The sequence below is a fragment of the Anser brachyrhynchus genome, assembly GCF_964034855.1.
Source record: "Anser brachyrhynchus genome assembly, chromosome: 3".
Lineage (NCBI taxonomy): Eukaryota > Metazoa > Chordata > Aves > Anseriformes > Anatidae > Anser > Anser brachyrhynchus.
In genome coordinates this window covers 72597402-72624255 of record NC_137696.1, presented here as the reverse complement: position 1 = coordinate 72624255, position 26854 = coordinate 72597402, and the positions used below count along the sequence as shown (strand labels likewise).

Genomic DNA, 26854 nt, shown 5'->3' with positions numbered 1-26854 from the left:
GCACTCCAAAAAAAAAAAAAAGTGGACAGTAGAACTACAGCAGACATAGCTGAGGCTGTTTATAACATATAATAAAAGAACTACATTGCATTATATTTAATGGTAATGTAAGTTTTAAAAGCTGGCAATTGACTTTCTTGGTGAAGAAACCAAACAATATCATTTTTCTCTTAATAGGTGACTACTCTGAATAAAGATGCATGCTTATGATACTGGATACTGGCACCATCTTCCTCAGTTCAAGTGGAACATAATGGGACAAAGATATCCAAGAACACCGAAGACTAACAGGTAACTAATTCCTCTCCGCAAAAGCAACTTAGTACCATTAGTGTTGAAATAAAGGAATACGCTGCAAAAGAAAAGCAATAAAACCTGGATATTAGGATATGTGAATTAAAAAGAAATGCCACAATTGATAAATGCTTGAAAAAAAAGAAACAGGAAGAAATCTGAAATGCCTAGTGGGAAAGCATTAAAGGAGAGAAGTGAAATAAGCCAACTGAGAGGGGAATTGCACAAGTAACTGCATAAATCTCCTTGTTTCTTTTTAAAGAACAAGTTTTGAAGACACACAGTAATTTCAAATGTCTGTATATCTCTGAAACAGACATAATGTTCATGATGCTAAACATAGTTCTAAAGGAAACTACTAAAATACTTGTCTCACATATTCAGCATTCATATAGATCAGTGTACCAAGTTTCAGAAGATATTCAGGTGAAAAAAATATTCCTAAGAAAAAAACTATTAATTTAAGGCGTCAGTCAGCTCAAACTTAATTCCACAAGTAATTTTGACTTTGAGTTGGAACTGAAAAAACAGTGCATATTGAATTATAGCCTTCAAACAACCTGTAAATAACTTGAGGAGATTATGTAATCTATTTATATAAAACATTACGAATGTGAACAACATGACTGTTTTTATTTGCAGAAAATGCATTTGACTCAGCAGAACAGCAATATGCTCAGCTGGCTTGATTTCCATGTATACATTTTATGCTAGGTTAAGCTACTGTATACAGATCCCCAGAGTATAATACATAGTTACGCACAGCTGTCATTTTACTTTCAGATATTCAGAGAACTGTGCATGCGTATGATTATGAAGGAGTAAGAACTAGAATTTTATACTCGATTATCGACAGTTTTTGAGTGCTCATATTGTTAATACAGAATTAGATGCATTTAGGTTTTACTGTCCATTATTAGTTGTTATTTTCTTAGAGAATTTTTCTATCATATACTTAGAACCAGTTATTCTCTCCGCCATACAACTTGTGCTGCACATACAAATCCCTCAGTGACCACGTTGTGTCAGGAAGCTCTCAATGCCCTATGGAGCGTTAGCAAGAAACATTGGGTTACAGACCAAATGGGCTACATCACAGACAGGGATAAAGAATGAAGATTGTGGAAGACAAGAAAACTCTGGCTAGACAACATATTACTACACCACTCCTGCCATGATGTAGTCTAACCCCAGGTGACATTTTGACTCAGAAGCATCCTAAGTATTCTATTAAACTTGTATAATCCATTTCAGACACTAATTTTCCTAGGCTTCCTAGCAAACCTGAAGCTGTTTGCATCACTCATTTGGTATAATCACACTTCTAAATAGCTAATATTGTACTTATTGTGAACAGCACATATTTAATATCTTTCCTCCTTGAAAATTTTTGGTCTCAAATCACTAACAATTATCTTGGTTAATTTCCCTAAGGCTTACAACAATTGTGTTGTCCAATAGGCCTCATATTTGAGTAAGGTTTTTGTACCTTTGCACCTCTGCAGTATCTTCAGTGACTTATGGACACCAGAATGAACTAATGTTGACTCAAACACAGCTACATACAAACTTTTTTAATGTAACAAAACTTACGAAACTTGTAAAGCTGAATTAATTTCCTTGAGCAGCTCTTGGGTCTTATTAAAATCTGCCAGCATGCTTTGTTTCTCTCTGATGTGATCTGCTGCCAAGACATCCAGCTCTTTCTCATGTTTCTTGCTTAAATCTTGCTCATACATCCTGTTTAATTTATTTTTGTTAAAAAAAGAATTATTCTAAAATCAACTGATTTGTTCATCATGAATTTCTGCCATGCTTTTCACAGCTTTTACACAATGACAACACAGAAAGGAATTATTCTTCAAAACCCACTACTTACTGTCCTCCAATCTTCTAGCTTATTTCATTGAAAATGCATCTCCTTTAATGCTTTTTTATTTTTTAATAAACAAACATAATGAATTAAAAAAAAAAAACACACTTCAGCAGACTGTTATTAAAATATGCCAAAGTGTGTAAATGAAATGCAGATTAACTGTATGGTAATATTCACTAACTGTACCAGTAATGGGCACAGCTTTTTATGAGGAAGCCTTAATGGTATATACTGCCACTTGATTAAAAGGATAAATTAAAAGCTGCAAATGATAAAATATCTTAAGTAAAACAATACGTGAGGCAATACGCGTTTGAGTTTAGAATGGAAAAATTCATACCTGATCTGTTGGTTAGATTCACTGCGTATTCTAAGAACTTCTTTCCCTTTAAACTCTAGTTCCTTGGTCAATGCACTTATATTGTCATGAAGATGCAGAATCTCTTTGTCTAGTTCAGCTATATGATGGTCTCGATGTCTCAGTTCATCTTGGAGGTCTGATATTCGGCATAAAAATTCTTTCTCCTGTGACATAAGTAGCAGCAGCAAAAACTATTTAGACTTGTATCTCAAAAGCACAATACTTGTTTTCAGATGACAACAGCTGAACAGAATTTTCCGTTCAATAGATTTTTTTCTTTCCTTTTTTTTTTAATGCTGACACAAATTACAATTAAAACTTAAGAGATTTTTTTTCTTGTGTGCAAGTACAAATAACAATGAAATCAAAGTTATGTAACAAGTAAACATTCGTGGGAGAATTTAAAACATTGTCACTGTCTGTTAAAGTTTGTGCATTTCATTACGTTTTCCTTTTGCCCATACATACAACAACAAAAACAAATACTACAAAGAACTATGGGACTGGGAATTTAGGAATTTCTACCTCTTGAACATACAATGCGGGGAAGCTGAAGGACAATCATAGCTGTTTTTCCCCTCACAACCCCATACAATGGGATGAAATAGTGTAAAATGTATGCCCTGTGCCCACAAACACTATAATTCAGAAGTCTCTTCTCTAATGCACATATAAATACCAGGGTCAGAAATATCTCACAGCACAATACATGTTGAAGAGCCCATCTATGTAAGATGTTTGCGTTTACATGTGTTGTTTTTTGGTTTGTTGTAATTTCTTAGTAAAAAATATCACTTAAAATGCCCTTAATGTGTGGTTTTAGTTTATATAATATTTACATTGTGTCCAATAAATCAATAAAAGTCATTCTTTTCACATAAGAAATTCCAACGCAGTTAGCATCTGGAAAACTTATCAGGATCCAATTCCAATGGTTTTGATAATGTTTACAACCAGTTTACAAAGAATAAAATCAACCTTTTTCAAGGTTTTCCATTTCCATCTATCTCCCACTTCTTACAGTTTCACAATAATTAATATAATAATTAAAAACGTACGGTTTGCACAAATAGAAAAAAAGCAAAGATTTCAAAGTAGTTTTATGTATAATTGTGTCTTGTGCCTTTATGCACCCAGGAAATACAAACATATCCTAATGCACAAATATTATTGTATATCCTTAAAAACAGTTTTAAAAATAACTTTCTTCCTCCCCATAGGAAGCCTATATTAAAGCTATAAGAAAAAAACATGGAAAAGAAAAAAGTTATGAAAAGTTATTTAAGAAAAATTTTAAGTCCACATATTTAAATATTTCAAAAATTAGCAAATAAAATCATCCCATTCTCATTTCTCTGTATCTTGTTCATCTCTGTTCCTCTAAAGTGATAGGCATCCCAATCAAGCGATTGCTTTGCCTTCAGTATAACTGAAACATGTACTTAGCAGCTTATTGTGCTGAAGTCAAAAGTACAAGGCATTTGGTTGGATCAAACACATGCTCTTAAATTTTAACTTGGTTTCTTACATCTTACTTGGGTGTCTCTAAGCTTAAACAGGACATTGAAACTACATCCTATTAAATTCTCCATGTTTTCTTTCATTGTTGCTGACAGCACCACATTTTTGCCTGTATTGCTCATGCTTTCAAACCCACAAGGACACAAAGAACAGGGGAGGGAAAAAATAAATAAATAAAAAGGGCTTGTCTTTGAATGTCATGCTGTAAAGGCTATATCCGATTAAACGTTTCCTCTATTAACCTACTTGTAAAAGCACTCCACTTCTCTGGTACTGGACTATTAGTAAGTGAATCCTGAAAAGCCTATTCTATATGCAAATGAAGAAATTTCTTTGTTTTCTTCTTTTCAAGAGTCTGGCTTCCTTTCAAATAGAGATGAAGCTTTAAATTTTAGTTACTAGTGGAAAAACTGATTCTGTATAACGTGAAAAATTATAAATATAAGTGAATGAATCACTTGGTTGCTGAAAACAATAGTAGTCCATACTAGCTTTGGGGGTTTTGCTTTTATATATGAAAAACTTGGAAGTTGTTAGGTCTTCTCTACTTTCTTTAAAAGCTAATTTATCTTTTCCAGTTTGGCGCCTAAAAATAAAAGATACTAAGCTACATTTTAAGTTTGAAGCAATAATTTGACACCATATCACTTAGTGTTGGAGAGAAATAGTGTTTGTTTTTTTTCTTTTTAAGTCCTGCTGACAAGTAAAATTTTGCAGGAATCAGCACTTTCCCCCCAAGGCAAGTCAGTGTGCTCCAAGATGGCTGCACAACTCTAAAAGGAAACTGCCTTGATATGACAGCCTTTACTAAGCATCTAAAGAAGTTTGCTGAAGGAAGAAAAAGCTAAGCAAAAAAATTTAGGTTAACTGGTAGGGATGCATTACCTGCTGGTGCTGGCTGACTTTCAAACAGTAAATTCCTCCTTACATTTCCACAACAGTTATTGCCTCCAGCTAATAGAAAACAAATACTGATTATTTTCCAACAAGTTGCCAGCAATGCCTCCTACCTGTCTTCTGCCAAGTTCTATGCTTCTTTCAAGCTCCATTTTGGCAGCTACCAGTTCCTGTTGATGGTTGTGCCTTAGTTGGTCAATTGCTGCTGCATGTTGATGATTTAGCTCTGAGCGCAAGGAAGCTAGTTACCATGAACAAAAAGAAAAGCTTATTTTGCAAATGTTTACTATTAATTAACAATAACAGTCCAGCTCCTTCAAACATTGTCGCTGACCTAACACACGCTGCTTATATTAGCCACATGAAATTTCTGTTGAATAGGTTGAATTCATTCGAGCTCTACAGCCACAAAGGTTTAGACAGACTCAGATTCATTCAATATTAAAATACAAGCTACTAGAAGATACCTTAGAATGATGGTTTCTCTATCCCTTCTTCAAAAGCATGGCCTATTATGTAAAAGTATTTATAGCCAGATTTGAAAATGGGATCAACTTTTCCAAATGCAAATACTTGAGTATTTGCTATTACTTGGCCATAGGTAACAGAACAAATATTCATTTTTGCAAATGGGTTTTATATGTGCATATTCAACCATCTATACATACACACGTTGGAAGCTTCTGCAAAAGGAAACTGATGAGAACATTTTAAAGAACAAGTCTCTAAATGGAATCTATAATGAATTCTTATTTGTGTGTGCCACTGTTCCTTCTGGTATTTTCATACAAACTCCCTAACTACAGTGTCTTGGGCACCTCATGATCTTAACTATGTTTGCTCTCCTGATACTACTGAAGGTGGGGAATGATTCATTCTTACTCCAGTTTTACAGAGGGGAAAGAAAAAGAGATGAAGTGTCTTCCCTTAGAAGAAGTCTGTTGTAGAACAGGAATTCCCCTTACATTTGTTCAGGCACAGTCAAGACCTTTCCCATTAGATTATTTGTCCTTTGCACTATATTTCACTTATATTTTTCTTCTAATACTTATCCTTTTAATTTTGGGTGAGAACTAGTTATTAAATACAAATATCATCACTGATTATGATAACAAGTTTGTCAGTATTAAGAGAAAAGAACTTTTCTCCACTTATATTTTAATTAGCTGTCACTGACATTCCATGTCACATTATTACTACTTCTGCATTAAATTTTTCCTGATGTCATTTACTCTTGTGTTACATGTTCCTTGTCAATAATTTATATCTTTCAAATATTTCATGATTCTTGTATATTTTCTTATACCTTCATAGTTACTCTCTGCTTCTTTTTACATTTTCAATGTTCTTGTTTACCAGATTTTGTGATTTGCATTTTTCTCCATCACAGATTAAACCAGATGAAAAGCGAGATTTAGGCTTTTTCTAGATTTTAAGAGAATTATTTCCTCTACCTTAAGTGACATCCTTGGCTAGATGCATGCTAAGCTTTTACTGTCAATTGGAAGCAAGGATGAAATGATGTTTCTCAGCTGTAACACTTGCCTTTCTACTTATGCACTTTACGTAATTTTGATAGAATCCTCAACTCAACTTTCCCATTCAGTTCACGTATTTTTAAAATTCCTGTATTTATAAAATCTCTTATTTATTAAATTATCATTTTGCTGCTATGATACGTCAGCTATTTTTTAAAAACATTTTGAGTTGAGCAGCATTCCAACAATTCACAGACATGGAGGATGCATATTCAGACTCCATCTAAATCCCTACATGAGCGTGACTATGAGGCATCTCAGAATATGAAAAGCTTTGAAAGACAGAGCATAACAATCACCATACTGTCCTAGACCAAAGGTCTACCTTGTCCTGAATACAAAGGCAGATGCCTAAAGAAAAGCTCGAGCATAGGCAAGCAAGTGATGATACCGCCTGATAATACATTTCTAGTCATCAACAATTTAAATCTCAGGGACCTTTCTGAATCAAAGGTTTGTCTTAGTTTTAATAGCCCTCAATGTATTTTTTTCCCCACAAACTTGTCCAGTTCATTTTGAAAGCACGTTAAAATGTCCTCTGGTACAGAATTCCACAGGTCCATTCCACATTGTGTGAAAAAAGCACATTATTTTGTATTAATTTTTTGCTAGGTTTATTGAATAGCTCCACTTCTCAATTGGAGAACCAAAAAATTTAACAGAATGATCACTCTTCATTTACTCACTGAAAATTGGTTTCAGCTCCACAGAACAGAAACAATGTGTGTAGCCACCCGGTGCTGCTTTAACTGGGAAAGGGCATGCTCTGCCCAGTAATCTGTTATACAAGAGATGGGCACCAGCACCATCATCCTGAACAGCACTGCCTGCGGCTTCTGTGCTTTCTGAGCAATACCTATTCAAGTAAATTATAACAGGAGCTTGTCTGTCAATACTGGGGAGTGGAGGGCCGTCTCAGAGATCCTTGAGTGTGAGAATCTGGTTTGTAGGTAGGCTTGGGCAGGTAACAGTCATTGAGCTGCTCAGCTCTGCTCAGATGGAAAGCACTTCTACAAATACATGTACGAACAGCATTTTTGGCACCAACTAAACTTTAAAAATCAACCTGAAACATTTTGTTTTGTTTTGTTTTTTACGTTCCCCCTCGAGAGATGGAGAAGAGTTTAGTGTTCTGGAGACTATACTTTTGGGGACTGTAGTGCTGGATTTCTGTGTCTCACAGTTTCACTTAAATTAAGCTTCAAATCTTTATACGCTTCGTGACTACAGACCTACATTTACAAAGGACTTATCTGTGAGAGGAGACTGAAAGTAATAATGTGACAGAGGATACAAAGTTATGCTTCTGTGGCTACAAAGGACAGTGGTAGAAATACTGATGAAGAAACTAAATACCATCCAGACAAAACAGTTACTCCTATTTGGTGGGAGATCTCCAAAATAGATTCTTCAGAAATCTTCTCCAGCCAGTAAAATGATGTTAACTGGTCAAAACTAACCACAGTATAAGTCCACTCCAAATACTGGGCCAGGGACTGCAAACAAAAATAGACAAGTGTCCAACTTTGATGAGTTGCAACGTCTAGCTGAAGCTTTTCTAACTACAGGATGTCTCCTTTATTTTTTTCTGGTAGAAAGACTGAGCTAAATGAAGTGGAACAGATGCTCAGGTGGTACAAGAAGATAGAGTTCTGGGAACAGAGACACTGACATGAGTGAAATTTTGTTCAGATGTGCATTGTACGAGATAAGATGTTCATTTTCTCAGAGGAGCTATGTTCATACCTAACCACAAAAAAACCCACTGCATTCCCAGTGATAACTTCCTGACACATAACATGGACAAAGAAAGCAGGGGTTAGACAGAAAACATCAGTGAAATGTCACAGCCCTTAGAAAAACAATTATTTCTACATTAATGTAGAAACATTATTTCTACATATATTTAACTATTTGTTTTAAGGCTTATATCTACTGGTTTTGGCTGCTGTTAACAAATAAAAAAGACATGCATGTCTTTTTTGTTGTAGCTTTTTCTCTGCAGTATTTCTAAAATTTGACTTTTCCTTCCTGTCTGAAAAGAAAATCCCTTCTGTGTACGTATCTCCTGCTTGGAGTGATGCAATCTATCTTTACTTTTTTTTTTTATGCTACCCTTGTAATTTCTACATTCCAGACTTCCAAAATGCCACAACAGACATCCTCCTTTTCTTCTCTTCTGCATTTCCTGCTTCTTTACTACCTTGCACTGCAGTCTTTTTGTCTTTGACATCAATGCCAGGTATCAGGCCACCCTTTCTACTTCTGTGAAGTTTCTTTCTGGACTTTCTCAATCCTCACCATTTTGTGTTATACCACTGTCGGTATTCTTTAAACCTTACCATTCACAGACATCTGTTTTCCTCCATAAAACCTTCTTTTACATGTGAAATTCTTGAAGTCTACCATGACATCTTGCTTGCCTCATTCCAATTCCCTTCCAAAACTGACTTGTGCTCTTTTGTCAGCAGAAAAAAGTGTGTGGGGGGGGGATTACTTAAATTTTAGATCCAGCAAAAACACAAAACTATGAAGTATTCAAGTGTTGTGGAGTAGAAGCTTGTTATCTCTGTCCTTTCTCTAATTGTCACATTATCTCATCTATTTATATGCATCTATCTTGCATACGCTAGATTGAGATTATGTGTTCAAAGATCATAATTTGCTTGTGAAAAAAATGGTTCCTTTTTCAAACACAAAAAAAATACATTTCATCTACATTATTAAGAAAATAAACAAGGAACCATCTCTGTTTTCTTATGTTTTGTCTTATTTGTTGTTTCACATTCCTTAAACTGGCTGAAGCATTGCGTCTTCTTAAACACAGCTTGAACCCTTCCTGCAGTACAAAATACAATCTTATTTGTAATTCAATGTATCAGTGACTCAAACATTTCTTTCTTATAGAGACAGAGTGCTAGGGCTCATACTCCTAAAATCAATACACATAGAAATCTAAGCCACTACCCTGCTGCTTCTATTCTATACTCAGTTAATTTCCAAAATATTCATCATGAAATTTCATTGCTTACTCCTTTCAAAAAAATTAAGAGTATGATTTTTGAAAGTAAACAATTTTGACTTACCTGTTAAAGCTTATACTGATTTTAAGAGGAACAATTAGGTCAAAATTGAACGACACCCAGATACACTAGTGTTACAATACACACATATATATATGTGTGTGTTTGTGTGCGTGTGTACACGCACATGTATACTTGTTTGAGTAGAAATAATGTTTTTGGACCCATCTGCAAATTTGAAGACAGTGTACCTAACATAGCTTTTCCTTCATCCTCCAGCTCAAATCGTAGAGTCTGAAGTTCCTGTTCCATCTCCAATTTGAAACCTTCCATGGCTTGTTTGTGTGTTTCTTTGAGTGCCTGAAGTTCTTCTGAATGCTTTTGTTGTAAACGTTCTTCTAATTCCTATGAAATACAAATGGACAAGATTAATTCTATAGCAGCCTAGGGAATTATAAAATATTAAACAACTGGCAGCAAAAAAAACCACCACCACCACCAAAAATCAGGCACTGGCATACTCTAGAAATTACTAAAAAAATGCACAGATATTGCTTATAGTTTCTTCTCTTACTACATTGTTCTGCTACTGTAATTTTTCAAGGTCTGCTGGTTATCAGGATTGCCTGAGTTCAAAACAACTGTTCTGCTCACAGTTAGAAAACTTAAAAAACAAACAAACAAAAACTATGTTTGTTTTTAAACTAAGTTTACATGTTTACATTAGCAAACAATGAGACTAAACAGATCCATAGATGGGTCTACTGTACACATAAGACTTTTGGGGGTGTTTGCTCCCCAGTGACACCCATTTTTACTTCCCATTAACGTGTATTAAGCATAATGCTCCTGGAGTACATCATCTTGTTTCATTTTGAACAAAGCGAATGCAACAAGTGCTCCAAGACCATTCTATGATGTGAACCAAGTATGTGGGGACAACTGATATATTCATTGCAAAGGTACACCTCAGATCTGAACTGAAAAAAACAAAACCATAAAGACACAAACCCTATTTAAGTGCAATGCCCGGTCAACACTTCAATTTTAAAGCAGGTTTAGTCGGGGTTTGAACAAAGTATCTTAGGCATGACATTATTCTGGATGTAAGAACTACCTTACAAGTTGCAAAACAGTTTATACAAATTTTTAACACAATGAAAATTTAGAATACATTACAAAAGGAGTAAATCAACAGGAGATATCAGAAAACACATAAAATTGGGTAAATATAATGGGAAAAAGAAACCTCTTCCAAATCAAACCTGGAATATAATCTTATAGATGACCATCTCAAACTACTGTTAAGAAATGTGTGTCGGTAATGATTTTATATATATATATATATACACATATATACACACACACACACACAATACATATATATATGTGACTGCATACATAAGTATGTATAAGCACATATATATACACAAATACCAACATGCTGCTAGAGTATAAAGCAAGATGTGAAATAATGCTAGTATAAGAGATGACTTTCAATGTCTTAATCAGATTTAACTACATAAAAGTGTTACTATAAGATACAACATCTGAAAAGGAAATTCAGTAGTTATGCAAATAGTTTTACTAGACTAGTTTTTAGTCTTTACTATTTCCCTCTGAGTACATAACATTCTCTACATAATAGAGAATACCCATATGAACATGCCTTCTGTTCTTGCTCTTTTGTTTCTTCCATATTTTGAAAGGCAAGGATATGGGCCTCCTGAAGTGACTTATGCCTTTGCTGATGCTCTTCTTCTAATTCCTGCATCTCCTGAGTCATCCTCTGTCGCTCCTGACTGAACTGGGCTTGTAGCTGTTGCAAAGAGCTCTGTGACTGGGAAAGCTGCATCTCCAGATTCTGCTTCAGCAAGGAGATCTAACCCACAGAACAGCAAATACTAATTAGTCATTAATAATAAAACAAATTCCCAGAAACATTCAAAAGAAGAAAACACTTGAAAGTTAAACAGAACACTAAGAGGGACAAGCAATGTCATCCATCCGTTGAATTTCTTGTTAAAGTTATGCCTCAGGAATGTAATCATTACACGTAAATAGCTTTGTAAGGGTTCTCACATTTGTTAAGTTGATACTACAGCTCCAGCTACATGATTGTTCATGGCTGAATCATCAAAATTTACTTCTAGGTTTTGTGCAAAGATCAATAAATATGACACTATCAAGGTCCGAGATCAAATGTTTGATTGTTAAAATAAGCTACTCTTCAGATGAAGATCACATCAATTCTGTATGGAAAATCCTGCAGTTGATAGGGGAGTATAGCCTGTGCCATCGAGATTGATGGATTTTTATATCTTTTGATATGGTATGGTCCTATCTATCCTGTAGGTAGTTTTCTGATTTAAAAAGAAATGGTAGCATATGACTAGTACATGATAAGTAAAATGTTGCACTTGATAGATCCTTTTTCCATTGTTGTTGTTGGCTCAGTAATGATATGAGAGTGATTTTTCTGCTGGTTTTCAACTAATACCAAAGCAGTTTGAGTCAAAAATACTCATCTTCTTAGAAATACCTGATATTACAAATGACGCTTTTCACCCACCAAGTGTCTTAATACATTAGAATACACTGCACTCGTTGAAAAAGTTCCATTTTCTCTTTATAATAATGTTATATACTTGGTTCTTCACATCAGAGAGCAACTTTTCAGACTGAAAATACTAAACCTCTACTTCCTTTGGAGGCAAACAACAGAGATACACTCTCCAATTCTGAAAACAATGTTTTACAAAAAAAGAATTTTGTTGCAGTGACTCAAAGGAAGGAAAAATAAAATTGTCACATGACAAAAGATTTGAATTAATAAGGATATTTTACAAGCCTCAGAGCATTACATAGAATTTAATGAGAATTTAAAAGTCTGATAGTGTCATTTGATTCAGCATCTTACAGTTAATTTTGACAAATTAATTAAGACATTGCACATCAATTTATTGATTTACAGAACATTAAAACCCACCACTTAACATAAAATTAATAGCAGCATACCAGGAACAACTTGCAGCATGAACATTGTTGTTGAACATGTTTTTTTTTCAGAAGGACATAGCTTAAGCAGATTTGAAAGAAAGAAGCTACATTTAAAGTAAAATTAGCACTAAAACAAAACAAGCAAATTAATTTGAATGAAATGACCATGGCTAGTTGCACTTAAAATTCACCAGGTCTTTGTGTCTGGGGATATATACACTAGCTTCCATGCAACCTATATCAACAGCATTTTACTTCAAACAACTCTGAAAGAAATTTACTATAATTGAAGGAGTATGCAAAGGCCTATACTGCATTCTGTAATCTGAACTATACATGCAAAACCTTTTACTGGCTACATTAAATATAAATGCTACATACAAACCGCACAGTCAGAGGTTTGTCTAATCTACTACTACTCCAGAAATGGCCAACCCTTGTTACCCAGGCTAAGGCATAGATGTAGGGATCATAACTCTGAAATCTACTAGCATCTACTAGATACTATTTCTTAAACCTCAAGACGTATTTTTGGACAAATTCATGGCAGAAAGATCCATTAAATACAACTGCTATCTGAATCCATGTAAGTTTTTAGGAACTACAAAATCCTGTGGTAATTCTCACATTTCAGTAGACATGCCTATTACACCTGTAATGGAAAGTTTTTTCTTTTTCACTTATTTTACTCATCTTTCTGTAGATCTCCATCATATTCCTCCTTACTTTCTTTTCTAGACAGAACAGTTTTGGCTTACTGAGTCACACCCTGTATGAAAGCTATTTCATAGCTACTGTCATATTTGTCCTACTTTTGCCTCTTTTCTACTATTTCTTTTTCAGATTAGGTGGCCAGAAGGTAAGCTATTTAAGATGAAGGTGAACTCCGCTTTTATATAGTGGCATGATTTTACAAACTTTGTTCTCTTTTTCTCTACTATATTCCTAACGTTCTATTGGCTTGTATGACTGCTACTAAGCACTGAGGTGATATTTTTATGGAATTATATATCAGTATCCCCAAATCTACTCTCTTTAGTTGTAACAGTCAAGTCAAGGTTCATCATTTAATGCAGTAAGTTAGAATTTGTTTTTTCCTTATGCATCACTACACCAAATTTCATCTGTCATTTTGTTGTTGAGTCCCTTTGGCTTTTTACAAATCTTCTACAAGTCTTCAACCATCTTTGTCCTTCCTACCCTGAATAACTCTGTATTAGCTGCAAACTTTCCCACCTTTTTTTTATAAGCAATCTGGAAAAGAAAGTATATTGCACATCTGTAGAACTCAACTGATCATCTAACTTCACTGTGGTAATATTGCATTTAATTCCTATCTTTCAATCTGTTACTTATCTATGCAAAAAAAATTCTCTCTTGTGTCATGGCGTTCCAACTTGCTCAACATCCTCACCACTACTCAGCTGATCCCTTTCAGCATACCGTGGCTAGGGTTGCCATGCTGGTCAAACAAGCCAGTAATGCAACTACATGTGGTATTCTTTCTTTTCAACCCCAGAATTCCACTCCACTGATGAGATCGATTTGCACCATACCACTGGCAGTACAGTCAACTCTGATTTTTCATGTATGTGCTATTTTCATGTATCGTACTATTAGGTTGCTCAGAGAGGCTGTGGATGCCCCATCCCTGGAGGCATTCAAGGCCAGGCTGGATGGGGCTCTGGGCAGCCTGCTCTAGTGGTTGGCAACCCTGCCTAGAGCAAGGGGGTTGAAACTAGATGATCTTTAAGGTCCTTTTCAATCCAGGCCATTCTATGATTCCATTCTATGATTGTCTTTTTCCTCCAGGAAAAAAAAAATAATCCAGACACCTTATCTAAACTCTCCATTGATCTCCTCACATCCCCATCTGTTCTTATTCACTGTTGGGCCTCTGTCTCTTCTCTCATCTTTCTGGGGTCCTTTCTGTGTTTTTTTTTTTTTGCTGTTTTTTTTTTTTTTTTTTTTTACTTTGGTCCTTCTTTCCATCTGTAAGCCTTTATTTACTCTTTCTCTGCAACACTACCACCTAGCAAAAAACACACCCTGACTGGAGGTCTGTTTTTCTCTCTGAGCCTTTAGGTAACTCCTGCACTTCTTTTGATTATCTCTGTTCCTATTTAACCACCATCCATAAACTCTCAGGATGTATTTTTGTTTGCTTGTTTCCCCAACGTCACTAAGGTCACTATGGCAACTTGGCTCTAGCTACTCCTTGTCTTCAATCCATTCAGTACTCCAGTATCTCTCCCCCTGCTTCTTCCCTTCTTTTGCTCATTTTCTTCTTCCTAACTGTTTTTAGAATCATAGAAATGTGTAAGTTAGGATAGTCTTAAGAGATTATTCAGTCCAATTCTCTGAACTTGCTTGGGAACACTGTATACAAATAACTGCTTAAAAACTGATATAAAGGAAAATCCACAATTTTTACTTAGACAGCCCTCCTCTGAGTACCTGTGACAGAAACACTGAGATACTAGACAGATATTCTGTCCAGTCTTACTTGTCCTTGTCTCATTTCTGTACCTCGGGTTTCTCACCATTGCTCTGTCCCTTTCACCAGGGCTACCAGGAAGTAGAGTTCTAGGGAAAGTCCAGATCAGTCCTGCAGTACCTCAGGTAATAAAATATTACCTTCTAAAAAGCCTTTCAGGATAACATTCAAATGGAATTGACTGGAGTTTGGTATCTTAGTCAAATTCATATGGATTTTTATGAAGATGCCAAGAAAAAGCATATTTTGGGCTTCAAGATAAATCTCTCTCCTACTTAAGTCCCTTACCCACATTCTCATAATTAACACTGTACCATTTATAAACATTTTAAGCAAGATCAAAGCAATTTTCTTTAATTTATTTCTTGGAAATACATGAAACATTTTAACTGAAATGTCTGGGAGAAGTCCAACATCTGGTCAGGAAGCCGTCTTAGAAGAAATCAGGAACACCCTTCTCAAGAACAGTTCAGACTTCCACCAGATTAAAGTGACTGCAAAACCACAGACTGAAATGAGTTAATCTCTGGAGATGCCTATTTGCATCAATAGGCTATAAAACACAGGACAGTGAGAGTTAATGACTAACAACCAAGTCAGATTAGTCTACTACTCTAATGGATAATAAGGATTTCTTTTTTTGTTGTTGAAAATATATACAATAGTTTAAAAAGAGTTATTTTTAAAAACTCTTTTTAAAAAGTAAAAGGTACATAATTTTAAGTGCTGTTTTGATTATATAATACATATTCAGATATTCTTAAGTGCATCCCTTTACATGTCTTTGGAGCTTTGCCTCTACTTATTACTGTATTGAAGACTCAAAAGAAAACAGCTCTGAACACTGTTCTCTGAACTTCCGATACTTCTATCTAAGGTTTTCAGCAGATTAAAAATATTGTTAAGAATTTAAAAAATAAAAATAAAAAAATAGAAAGAAAGAATATTCTGGCTACAATTATAACTTGCACTGCAAAACTGCAAATTATAATACAGCATCAACCTCATGCTTTGTAGAAAGCTCTGCAATACACATTTGCGCTGCCCACAAGCTTGCTTGCTTTAATGATGACATAAAAATATTGCTTATATTATGAATATGTACATAATGTTTGATGTCCAGTGATATATACATTTACACAGATGAATGGATGCAGTACGCAAGCTTTTGATAACTAGCGGCAAACATGTTCTCCTCTCAAATGTTGTTATGTATTCTACTTCACAGGCTAAAGCTTTAAAGCAATATTACAGGTTATGCAAATTTATTAGTGCAAACATGCCCTATTTACAAGCTGTAAGTGCAAATCACTTACATTGCTGATAGATTTATGCAAAGCTTCACCGAGACAGTGCCGCTATGAAGAAAAGATCACAGGAATAAAGGGAAACATTCAGAAATCAACTAAGTAAAAGAAAAAGGATAAAGAAGGGAGAGTAAAACATAGAACATTAATTATAATATGACCAGGGAAAAAATAAGTTGAAAACCATTTGGAAAAAATTTAAATGAATACGTTGCTTTGACTTCACATATAAACTACCTAACACCTAACAGAATGATGAATTTTCCTGCATTATGCTTTGAACATACAGGATAGCATTATCTCTTCAACATAATGCTGCAATATACTCCTATATTATAGAGCTGAACATTTTGGAAATTATCCAGCTGCTTTCTCTTCTCCTTTATGGAAGCAATTCTGGGGAGAGACCATTAAGTGCACCAATTTGCATTACTGTTAGAAAGTGTGTTATATAAGGACTCAATCAACAGTCAGCTGTGTCTCTGAAAGCACAAGCATATTGAATGCAAAGATCGGATTTCACTGCTGGAAGGCAGAAAACAATTTTAGTCTGTAATGAAGACAAATATTAATATTTAAGTATTTTTTCTTAAAATTCAGAAACAGATGGGCAAATAAAAGACTTTTTCTGAAAGCTTTTTCAAAATTCCTTGTTGTACCACCTTATATTGGTGTTGATTACTAATGAAAAACAAAAATAGAAATATATCACTAATAAATGTTCAATATAAAATATTACTCGTTATACAAATCTTATATATCACTCATATATAAATATATAAAATGCCTGCATGTTTATATATATATGAATTACACAGAAAGAGACACACGCAACAGAATCATCAGAAATGAAGCGAAAACGTTTTTAAATCCAGCATGACCGATTTCTCCTTTTGGCACAGGTTGGTCAAGAAGACGGCTTTCTCAAGGAGACAGCATGTATTTTTACACCAGCTTGGAAGACTTAACTTGGGAACTTTTACGTAATACTTTGTCGAGATATAAAATGAAGATATTTTCCTTCTCCTGAATCTACAAAAAGGAGTAATATAAAAATACATTATAGTGGAAAAATCCAACATTGCCTTATTAAAATTGTTAAAGTCAAGTTACAATCAAGACTGTAGCACTAGGAGGCATCACACTCCAGTGAACCAGACAACGGACTGCCATGTAACAGTTCTGACTTCAACAGATAATTTTGCCAGTGCTAACCTGAGCAAACCCACAAATTTTTCTGTGCTTCCTTTCCCATCTGTCTCACTAATTTAGGTTGGAAGCTATTAAGAGCAGGAATTATTTCTTGATAATTAAGTAGAAGTAGAAACCTCAGTTGTGTTCTACACTGAAAATAAAGTGCAAGTAAAAATATATTTTGGAAGCTATATTCTGAGTTCTACCCTATGAATAAGAACATTTAAGAGAGTGAGAGTTGCCCCCTGCTGCTCACACAATAATAGATTTCTTTTCCAAGAAAAAAAATGGTCTTTCTTTGCTGTCAAACTGGCCTTATGGCTAACAGAATAAAGAGGGCTTTTAATTTTTAAAAATTTTAATTTTCAATTTTTAACCATTTTAATATATGTGATTTCACCAAGTTTAGAAGTTTTAGATCTGGAAAACAGACAGAAGAAAAATGAATTTTTGGTGAAGGTTTTGGACTAACACTCTCTAGTTAAGCTCAGTACTTAGATTTGTTATAGATTTCTTTCTACCTGAGACTCAAAGCAATCTTTCTGCAGCCCACATTGCAGATTGTGAAATGAGAACAGTAATAGTCTTATGCAAGTATGATATATTCAAAGATTATAGGGGTGGAAAGAAGACCATGCACAAACCTATATACATAATTTTAATATATTTGTAAAGTTGAGCTTTTATACTTGACATTCCTAGGTTTTCAAAAAGACATGCAGGAACATTCAATGTATAGCTTATTACTTTTTAACAAAACCCCAAACACATAAGTATTTCACAAATCTTGAAGTACTTCACATCTCTAAATACCATAGCACTACTCAAAAGCATTTAATTATAGGTAGCTAACTAAAGATCAATCTTGGAAAAAAAGAAAAAGACTGGAAAAGATGATATAAGAGTCAATCAAGAAAGACTTCAAGTGTGAAAATAAGGTGAGTTTCAGACAACATAACAATGGAAAAAGCCCTGCTAAAGAAAACATGATTTCTTTCTTCAACAAGATTACAAACTTGCGCAATAAATGCTATTGCACAGAAGCAATTCTTGAGGACTTCTTTTTTTAATGTTATTCAAGTTATTATCACATTAGATTTCAATTCCCCCAAAAAAGTATGTTCATACAATCTTAGTGAAGGAAAAGATGAGGCCAGACCTCAAGTACTGTGTTCAGTTTTTGGCCCCTTACTACAAGAAGGACATCGAGGCTCTGGAGCATGTCCAGAGAAGGGCTCTGAAGCTGGTGAAGGGCCTGGAACAAAAGTCCTGTGCGGAGCGGCTGAGGGAACTGGGCTTGTTTAGTGTGGAGAAGAGGAGGCTCAGGGGAGACCTTATTGCTCTCTACGGCTACCTGAAAGGAAGTTGTAGGAAGTTGTGGGGAGCTGGGGGTCGGCCTCTTCTCACAGATAACTAGTGATAGGACTAGAGGGAACGGCCTCAAGTTGTGCCAGGGGAGGTTCAGTTTGGAAATTAGGAGACATTTATTTTCAGAAAGAGCAGTCAGGCATTGGAACAGGTTGCCCAGGGAGGTGGTGGAGTCACCGTCCCTGGGGGTGTTTAGGGAAAGGTTGGACCTGGTGCTTAGGGACATGGTTCAGTGGGTGACAGTGGTGGTAGGGGGATGGTTGGACCAGATGATCTTGGAGGCCTTTTCCAACCTTAATGATTCTATGATAGATCTCAAAAACTGGTAGAGGTGAATCATCACTGAAATCAAACAGGGATGCACTAGGATTAACACTAAATCTGATAGCCATTTATTGTTTTCATCCTTTATTAGCAAGTAAATAATTTTCATAAAATACATACATGATAGAGTAATAAATTATAGTTATGTAGGTATCGGGATTGAATCCAGCAAAATGTGTAGCAATAAAACGATATGCAGCTCTGTATTGAAAAGGATTCAGGACACATTTAGAATGGAGAACACCAAAATAAGTCCAGTGTAAATATTAAGAAATTCCATAAAAATTCAAACATCATTGTGACTGCTTCTACAGCGTGGCCCATAACCTGGGGAAAAAGTTATGAGAAGCAAAAAGAATGGAGGTGTACTTATTAACTCTCTTCACAATAGAGAAAAGTAATCAGAAAATGATGAGAAATAAATCATAGAATGCTTTGGGTTGGAAAGGACCTAAAAGACCATCCAAGTTCCAACCCCCTGCCATGGGCAGGGACACCTCCCACCAGAGCAGGTTGCCCATAGCCCCATCCAGCCTGGCCTTGAACACCTCCAGGGATGGGGCATCCACAGCTTCTCTGGGCAAAGAGAGAATGTGGATTTAACTATCACCCTCCTTATTTCTACATGTTGGAATTTAAGGTTTGTGATATGATTGTAATATAAGAAAATAAGATAATTAAAAATGATTGTAATATAAGAAAAACTTGCTCAACTGTCAGGCTTCACAGATATACATACAATGATTTGATATCTATGTATTAGCTATCTTGCTTTCATGTATTTTGCTGTCCTTTTTTTTTTTTTTTTTAGCAGAAGCATCGTCTTCTCAGCAGACACACAACTAATCCTCAGATATAACCAAGAGAAGAACTTCAGTGACCCAGAGGAACAGAATAGAGGTTGCTGCATCTCTAGAACCCTCCGATCACTGCAAGCTAAAGAATAGGACTGAAAGACCTTTTATGCAAGACATGGAAGACTTGTATTCCCACCTCTGTTTCACCATCTCTCTGAGCTGAGATTTCCATGAAGTTATACCAAGTGATCGTATCATTGTACTTTCCTCAAGAAGGGAGTTTTACTGAACCACTGATATTTTCTCTTTTCATTCAGTTGCACTATTTCCTGCAAGACCTTAGTTTATTGGATGTGTGGAAGTTCTCTCTTTTCGTTGTTTCTCTTGGATAAAAATAACCCTCAACTGCATTACAGAGGCTTGACACTGAAGTTCAGAATCAGTCTTCATGTCACTCAAAGATGAGTTATGTAACTTTCTCACTGTACCTATTGAAGATATTTTAATGTCATACTGTGCCAAGACCTGACTTCAGTATATGGTTTACTGAGTTTTCAAAATTGGCATCAGCAACAGAAATTGTTGTGCTGAAGCCTGAAACCCTAAGTGGGGAAAGATCCAACTTTACTTGTTGTATCAAAGCAGATCTAGACTACTAGATCATTGCCTCATTTTAAGAATGACCTTTGATGTTGCTAATCTTCCTGAGGAGGAAAACCTATACGCGCCCATCTGATGTTAGTAAAAGAAACTATTTTGAGGGGCCTGTTGAGGAAGCTGAAGGGACCTTTGGCGTAAGTCCATTTTATTCAGCTAAAAATAATGATAATACACAAAACTCTCTTGAGATACTTCTTTGGTTTGAAGAGAAAAACTGATTTTAAAACTGATTTACTGTCTCTGGCTGCCTGCTGCTTACAAGACAGGTGACTGCAGAGATTTAGAAAGCAGATGTTTCCTACTTCAGTATTTTGTAGACATACTAGGAATGGAAAAACTGCATCGAAGTTTGCCTGGTCTGGCTGATCAGAAAAAGCAGCATTTAGAGACCCTTCCCCTTCCTCTCTGTCAAAACCCAACAGTTTTCTACTGAGAAAAATGAAGTATATATGAGGCATTCTAAAATGCATAAATATCTCTGAGATCTAATAGGTCCTGATTCCCTCCTGGTTTTGCTGCAACCCTGAGTGAAGATGCTGTGTCCAGGCAACACAAGGTAGTGAGCATCCTGTTGTTTTAAAACGATTAAGCTCTTCTCTTTTCTAGTTGTAGGATTCTATCAAACTGATAAGCAAAATGCTTAGGTATTTTGACATATTTTTACCTGTTAAATTTTGGATTATGATCGTTTTATCTGACGAACTGCAGGCTCAATGGTCAAGGGAAAAAAAGTTTTGAATAGAGAGATCATTTGCATCTACGGACATTTTTTTTAAAACATTTTTTGAATGGTACTAGAGCTTCATTTCATTTTACTTATTTATCATAATGCTTTCAGGATTTTAAAGATTATTCATGCGTCTTTGTTAGCATTTCCTAGACCACAGAGGTATCTGTTAAGAAAGGCCCTTTACCTAGAGTTTTATACACCTACTAATCTCAAACAAATGTTGTCTTACCCATTAAGTTCTTTCTCATTAATTCCAGTGTCTATTTTTACTATTCCTGGGCTATGCAAAAGCATGGAGATGGTTAATACTTACCTGGGAATATATGAGCAATTATCTTCTGGAGCAAACAGGCTAAGAGTAATGCTTTAAAACTAGATTCTTGCCAGAGTCTTGGTCTTATATTGAGGGGAAAAAATATGCAAATGAGATTAGAATTTTATTTGGAGAATGGTATTACCATTGGATTTGGTTTAGATTTCTATTTACGAGTTTTGGAAGTGTTAGCTCCAAACATCAAGCTAAATTCCTTTATGACTCATGCATCATTAATTACATATTGTACTAAGAATTTAATGTTCTTTTCATCCACTGACAGGTAAAATTAAAAAGTCTTTCAGTCTCCTTCAGATTTACTAACTGAAATACTTCCAAACAAAAACCGATATCATTAAATTCCAATTAAAAGTTTATGATGAGAAAGACAAGATTCTTTAGATATGAAGATATCACAATTTCAAACAAACTAGATGTACTTTTTAATTTAGCTAAACACAATACCATGGGAGAAAAAATTAAAAGAAGATGAGACCAAAAGAGAGATGAAAATGAATTCCAGTAACACATTTATTCTTAAACAGAGAAACAAAGCAAACATTTATTAGTATTCTTATCATATCCCAGTGAAAATACTTTGAAAACTCAGATTTGTTCTGGGATTTTTTGGTCTGTGTTGCTGGGTAGCTCTTAGTTTTAAATTGTCTTTAATGAATTTCCTCTGTTAAATTCAGAATCTATTAAAAAAATCTATAAAAGAGTAAAATCACCACCATAGCTAAAAGCTCAGAAAAAGAGATAGTACAGCTGGCTGGATCTCATGCATTTGTTTTCACGTTCAAGCTTCAAACAGAACTATAATGACCAATCTGGATACGATAAATACACCAACTAAACTCCAGGATCACATCTCTGCATGGAATATGGATCCTGGAACAAGGCTTTGTTATTAAAGAGTACAGACAATTGCTAAACAAGGGGAAATACTCTCAAGAGAGAGTTCTCTGAAGGCTGCATTGACTCTGGCTTGCATTATTATTCATATGCTCACATACAATAAATTTTGATTTGCTTAAAGCATAGCTTTCCCACTCAGATTACAGGAGTACTGATTCCTGAGAGTCAGTGCGAAGTGGCAGGGTGCTTACGGAAACTGGACCAGAGGTCCTAGGTAGAAACTCCCAAAGCTCCCCTGATTCTCTGGGACTCCTATTACCACAGTATAAGAGCTATAGTCACTTGTGAAAAGTTTCCAAGAGCTGCAGGTAGTGGTACCCCTTTGAAAAACAAACAACAACAAAAAAGCAAATAACATAAATATCTACAGATTAAAGAAGAGGCATAGAACTTTATCCTGAACTGCATTCCAGGTCCCCTCCTTGGTATGATTTTTCTTTTTATTCTCTTGAATTTCTGCATTTCATATTTGTAAGTACATTTTAAGTTTTGCCCCAAATCCTTATGGGGAGACACTTACCATCCACTAGATGTCATATTAACCTTACTAATACTACTGAATACAAGAATGACCAGAGTTAAAGAAGTTGCTTGAAATTTACATCCTGCCCAATTCTGACAGACAAACACAATACAGTGCGTTCATGAGAAGATCAAGTGAAAGGAATGAAATGATTCTGTGCTCAGAGTTAATCCTCCTTCCTTCAGGAAACAGATATATAGTATACGCAGGTTTTCTCTAGCAGAAATTTCCAGCATACATTCAACAGCAAATCTTCTAAGCCTAGGATTACCAAGACTGTAGAACAGGCCATTAATCCTTGTGCTAAGGAAAGAAAGTAGCATTTCCTGATTTTCCTTACGTGGACGCATGTCAGTTCTGCATAACAGGCAAATAAAGACCTATCAATAAATGTCCTCAGGTAGCAGACTGGACAACAGTCATTTACAGATGTGCATAGGAACTCTACGACTTTTCCACAGCACTCAGTTTCGTGAACAAGAAGTTCAGTGGCCAGAACTTGTTTTTAAGACTCTGTGAATGAGTTTGAAATTTTCTAAAAACTGCAATTTGAATAGTCTACATCAGAATGAAATATTTATACTTTGATATAAATAAAAATTTCTCATGTTTATTTTTGAGACCATTTAAAAAGGAAAAAATCATAATAGAAACAAACTCCAAATAAGAAGTTTCCGTAAGCTTTTTCAAAACAGTAGCAAACCTTTGCAGCAGGACAAACAATAAAGGGCTACCAAGTGCATGCAGCATACTTTTGTCCGTCCTCACTGTACTATTTCCATTAATAGAAGATGGTACTTTTGTATGCAAAAAGTTAACAAAGTTAGAAATAATGTTATGCTAATGCTTGGTCACATAATAGTATGAAAATACATAAGAATTGGGGAAAAACTGACAAAAATTTCTTTCAACTTACTGGAACTTGTATTACTGGTAAGTAAGGAAGACAGGAGAACCAATATTTGCTAAAACACAGTAAAGTTCATCACAATCATATTACCTGGTTCAGTTTACAGAAATAGAAATATAGAAATTCTGTATAGAATATAAAAATAAATAGATAGGAACATGCATGTCAAACTGAGCAGAAGTTCTCAAAATTGAAGGTTGCAAAACATGAATCCGCAGAACAGAGAACACACTCATGCTTTAAAAAAGAAAATTTCTTCCATTTTGCTCTTGGTGAAGCCTTCTCAGCAGTAAAATGTTTTTAAGAAAAAACATTAAAAGTGCATTCCACAGCTAAGAGAAATGGAAAAGAGCTAGCACATCTGATTTTGCTGCATATTTCATGAAGAAACTCCCTCATGGACTGATACAGAAGTACTTGGTAAAATTTACAGGGGAAAAAGAAAAAGGAAAAGCACTTTCTTTTTTATGTCTTCTACAACCATTTCTCATATCAGAAAAAAAGAGCTACACACTTGGTCTCTAGACACTGATCCAATTAACCTACCAACCACAAATTTAACTGTAGATGGTAAGTGATGCTTTACAACCAGCAATAAGGCATTTAAACTTCTGATCAGCTGAAAAGCATTTTCTCTCAAGGGAATTATTTTACTCATAACAAAACTCTACTGTTACAAAATCAATAATCCTTCATGCAATTCTATAAAAGACTACTTAGCAGTACTGGCATAAAAGCAAAAATATTACCTTGCTTCATTTAAAAGCTAGATCTCATCTATCAAACATGCAACAAATAGTATATGACAGAAATTTGGCAATTAGTATAACATTAAAAATGTCTTAGCATGTTTTATGGACATAAACTGTTGGATTCAACTGGTTTTTTTTGTTTTGTTTTAATATTGTTGCCATTTATAGCTGTCTCCATTCATTTATTATCGCACCAATCTGCAGTACCCCAAAATAGGCATACCGTGTGTATAACACAGTATTCTATAACATTTTCTACAGTTTAAATAACTACACTGTGTCACTTCTCTCCATTCACTAAAACAAGCTTTTTCAAAACCTTGCTTACATAACCATTCCAATACTTCAATTTAGGTATTATACCTTTTTGTAACTCATTTTTAGTCAAGTATGAGATGCATCAATACATATTAGAAAACAGTGTACCCGTAAGAATGAAAGTACATAATAAATTTATCAAGAAATTCAGTATCTAAATTAAAAAGCAGATTACTATCACTGTTTCACATCATACTTTATCAAGCTGCAAAAAATGATACTCATGTCCTTTAACTTAAATTATATCTGTCAAATATATATTATTGCACTTTTTTTTTTTAGAAAAAAGTGCTCCCCTTGCCCCCCCCCCCCCAAATGTTCTTTAGAACTTTCTGGAATGCGCTATACTGCAATATACTGATGAGCAATTAATTTGTGACTTCAACCTTTCTGAACAGCATTTATACAACTAAAGGTCAAGCTCCAGACACTTTCTAAACATAAAGAGCATAGGCAGACCACATTTTCTGCGAAGTTAAGAGTTTACAAATGATTTTGCAGACAGCAGTAGACCTTGCTCTTGTTTTATTTTGATAAAGCATTGTATAGTACTGCTGGTATAGACCAGAGCAAGTTTGAACTGCAGAAAAACGAGTTGGAACTTTGCTCTCCTCCCAGTAATTTCATGGGCCTTGTGCTCGTCAAATGGGTTTTCTAAAACTGTAGGTTAGATTTATTATGTTATTTTTAAAAGGAAAAGAGAAGCATGTTAAAACTACTGAAAGCTTAACATACTACTCTCAATTTGTACTCTCATGGAGAAAATGCTGTTTACAGGTTCAAGTAAATAGAATAAATGAAGCTTGGTTAAAGACAAGTAAGCGAAACTTGAAATTAAATGAGTTCAATTCCTTTATTACATTCATGTTGTAAAAAGCATCAGACCAAGAACCTTCAAAACCTTCAGCCTTTATGAGCCTAGACTACAAGATTTTAAAAGCTTAAATTTCCGTGGCACCAAAACACACTGTTATGTGTTCATATAAGAAGCTCTGTAATCAAGTGCACGTTCAGTTATTAACTTCTCAAATTAGACAACAAATTTAAAGCCATCCCAAAATAGTACCCTGAAATCACAGTCATCTAATGAGTTCCAAAATCTATTTTATTTTTTTTTCTTTAAAATGTATTTGTTCATTGTCAGCTATTCTTTCAAACTGTAGCCAACAAAACCAGCACTATGGCATTTATGGTTTGGAAAAAGTACAAAGCAAGTATTTTCTGTGAATTACCTAACATAACTGAGTTGATAAAATGAGCTGCAATTACAAAGTCAGTATTTATAAAAAATTATGTCCAAACAAAAATAATGTCCAAAATTACTTAAGAGAAGACATAGTTGTAAGAAATACGTTGTAGAAACTGAGGGATGTTTTGACTTTTCAGTGAATTGTACAGTGTCTGTACTGTAAAGATATAACTCCAACTTCAAACAATTAGCTTGGGTAAATATTTACAATAGAGTAGGTGAGCAGAGAGAATCAGAAAATCTTTCAGTGAAGCTGTGAGACTCCCACTGCCTCCAGAAAATCTGCAAAAAGTTTTATTTGCATTCAGCATGAAGAACATTCATATCATGTTAAGATATCTTCATGGATTACTCAAATGTTCATTAATGATTAGGCTTAAAAAAACATTAACAAATTTCATTTCAAAGACAGATGTCACAATTTCATGTAGCTAATTGGTAATAAAGCATCAACAACCAAATTGTAATGGCCTTCAAATTCTCA

At 34.9% G+C, this 26854-nt stretch overlaps 1 protein-coding gene and 1 long non-coding RNA gene across 17 annotated transcripts in view; one reads left to right on the top strand and one right to left on the bottom strand.

Moving 5' to 3' along the window:
- LOC308193564 overlaps positions 1–26565 on the top strand; it is a 41136-nt gene extending 14571 nt beyond the window's left edge. For 5 of the 11 annotated variants that reach the window (XR_013949769.1, XR_013949770.1, XR_013949771.1 and 2 more), the window contains one exon: positions 178–1577. This is a non-coding gene — a long non-coding RNA (uncharacterized lncRNA). Of the gene's footprint in view, positions 1–177; positions 1578–15076; positions 15133–17216 lie in introns of those variants that run through there. The other 6 variants (XR_013949766.1, XR_013949767.1, XR_013949763.1 and 3 more) reach the window with 5 other exon arrangements.
- FAM184A (family with sequence similarity 184 member A) overlaps positions 1–26854 on the bottom strand; it is a 71253-nt gene that overhangs the window by 8726 nt on the left and 35673 nt on the right. For 2 of the 6 annotated variants that reach the window (XM_080588383.1, XM_080588381.1), the window contains exons 10-14: positions 16324–16365; positions 9762–9915; positions 5063–5190; positions 2511–2695; positions 1888–2034 (exon numbers count right to left, since the gene is read on the bottom strand). In XM_080588383.1, the coding sequence (XP_080444509.1) occupies positions 1888–2034; positions 2511–2695; positions 5063–5190; positions 9762–9915; positions 16324–16365 (656 nt within the window). Of the gene's footprint in view, positions 1–1887; positions 2035–2510; positions 2696–5062; positions 5191–9761; positions 9916–11179; positions 11393–16323; positions 16366–26854 lie in introns of all 6 variants that reach the window. The other 4 variants (XM_080588385.1, XM_080588384.1, XM_080588386.1 and 1 more) reach the window with 3 other exon arrangements.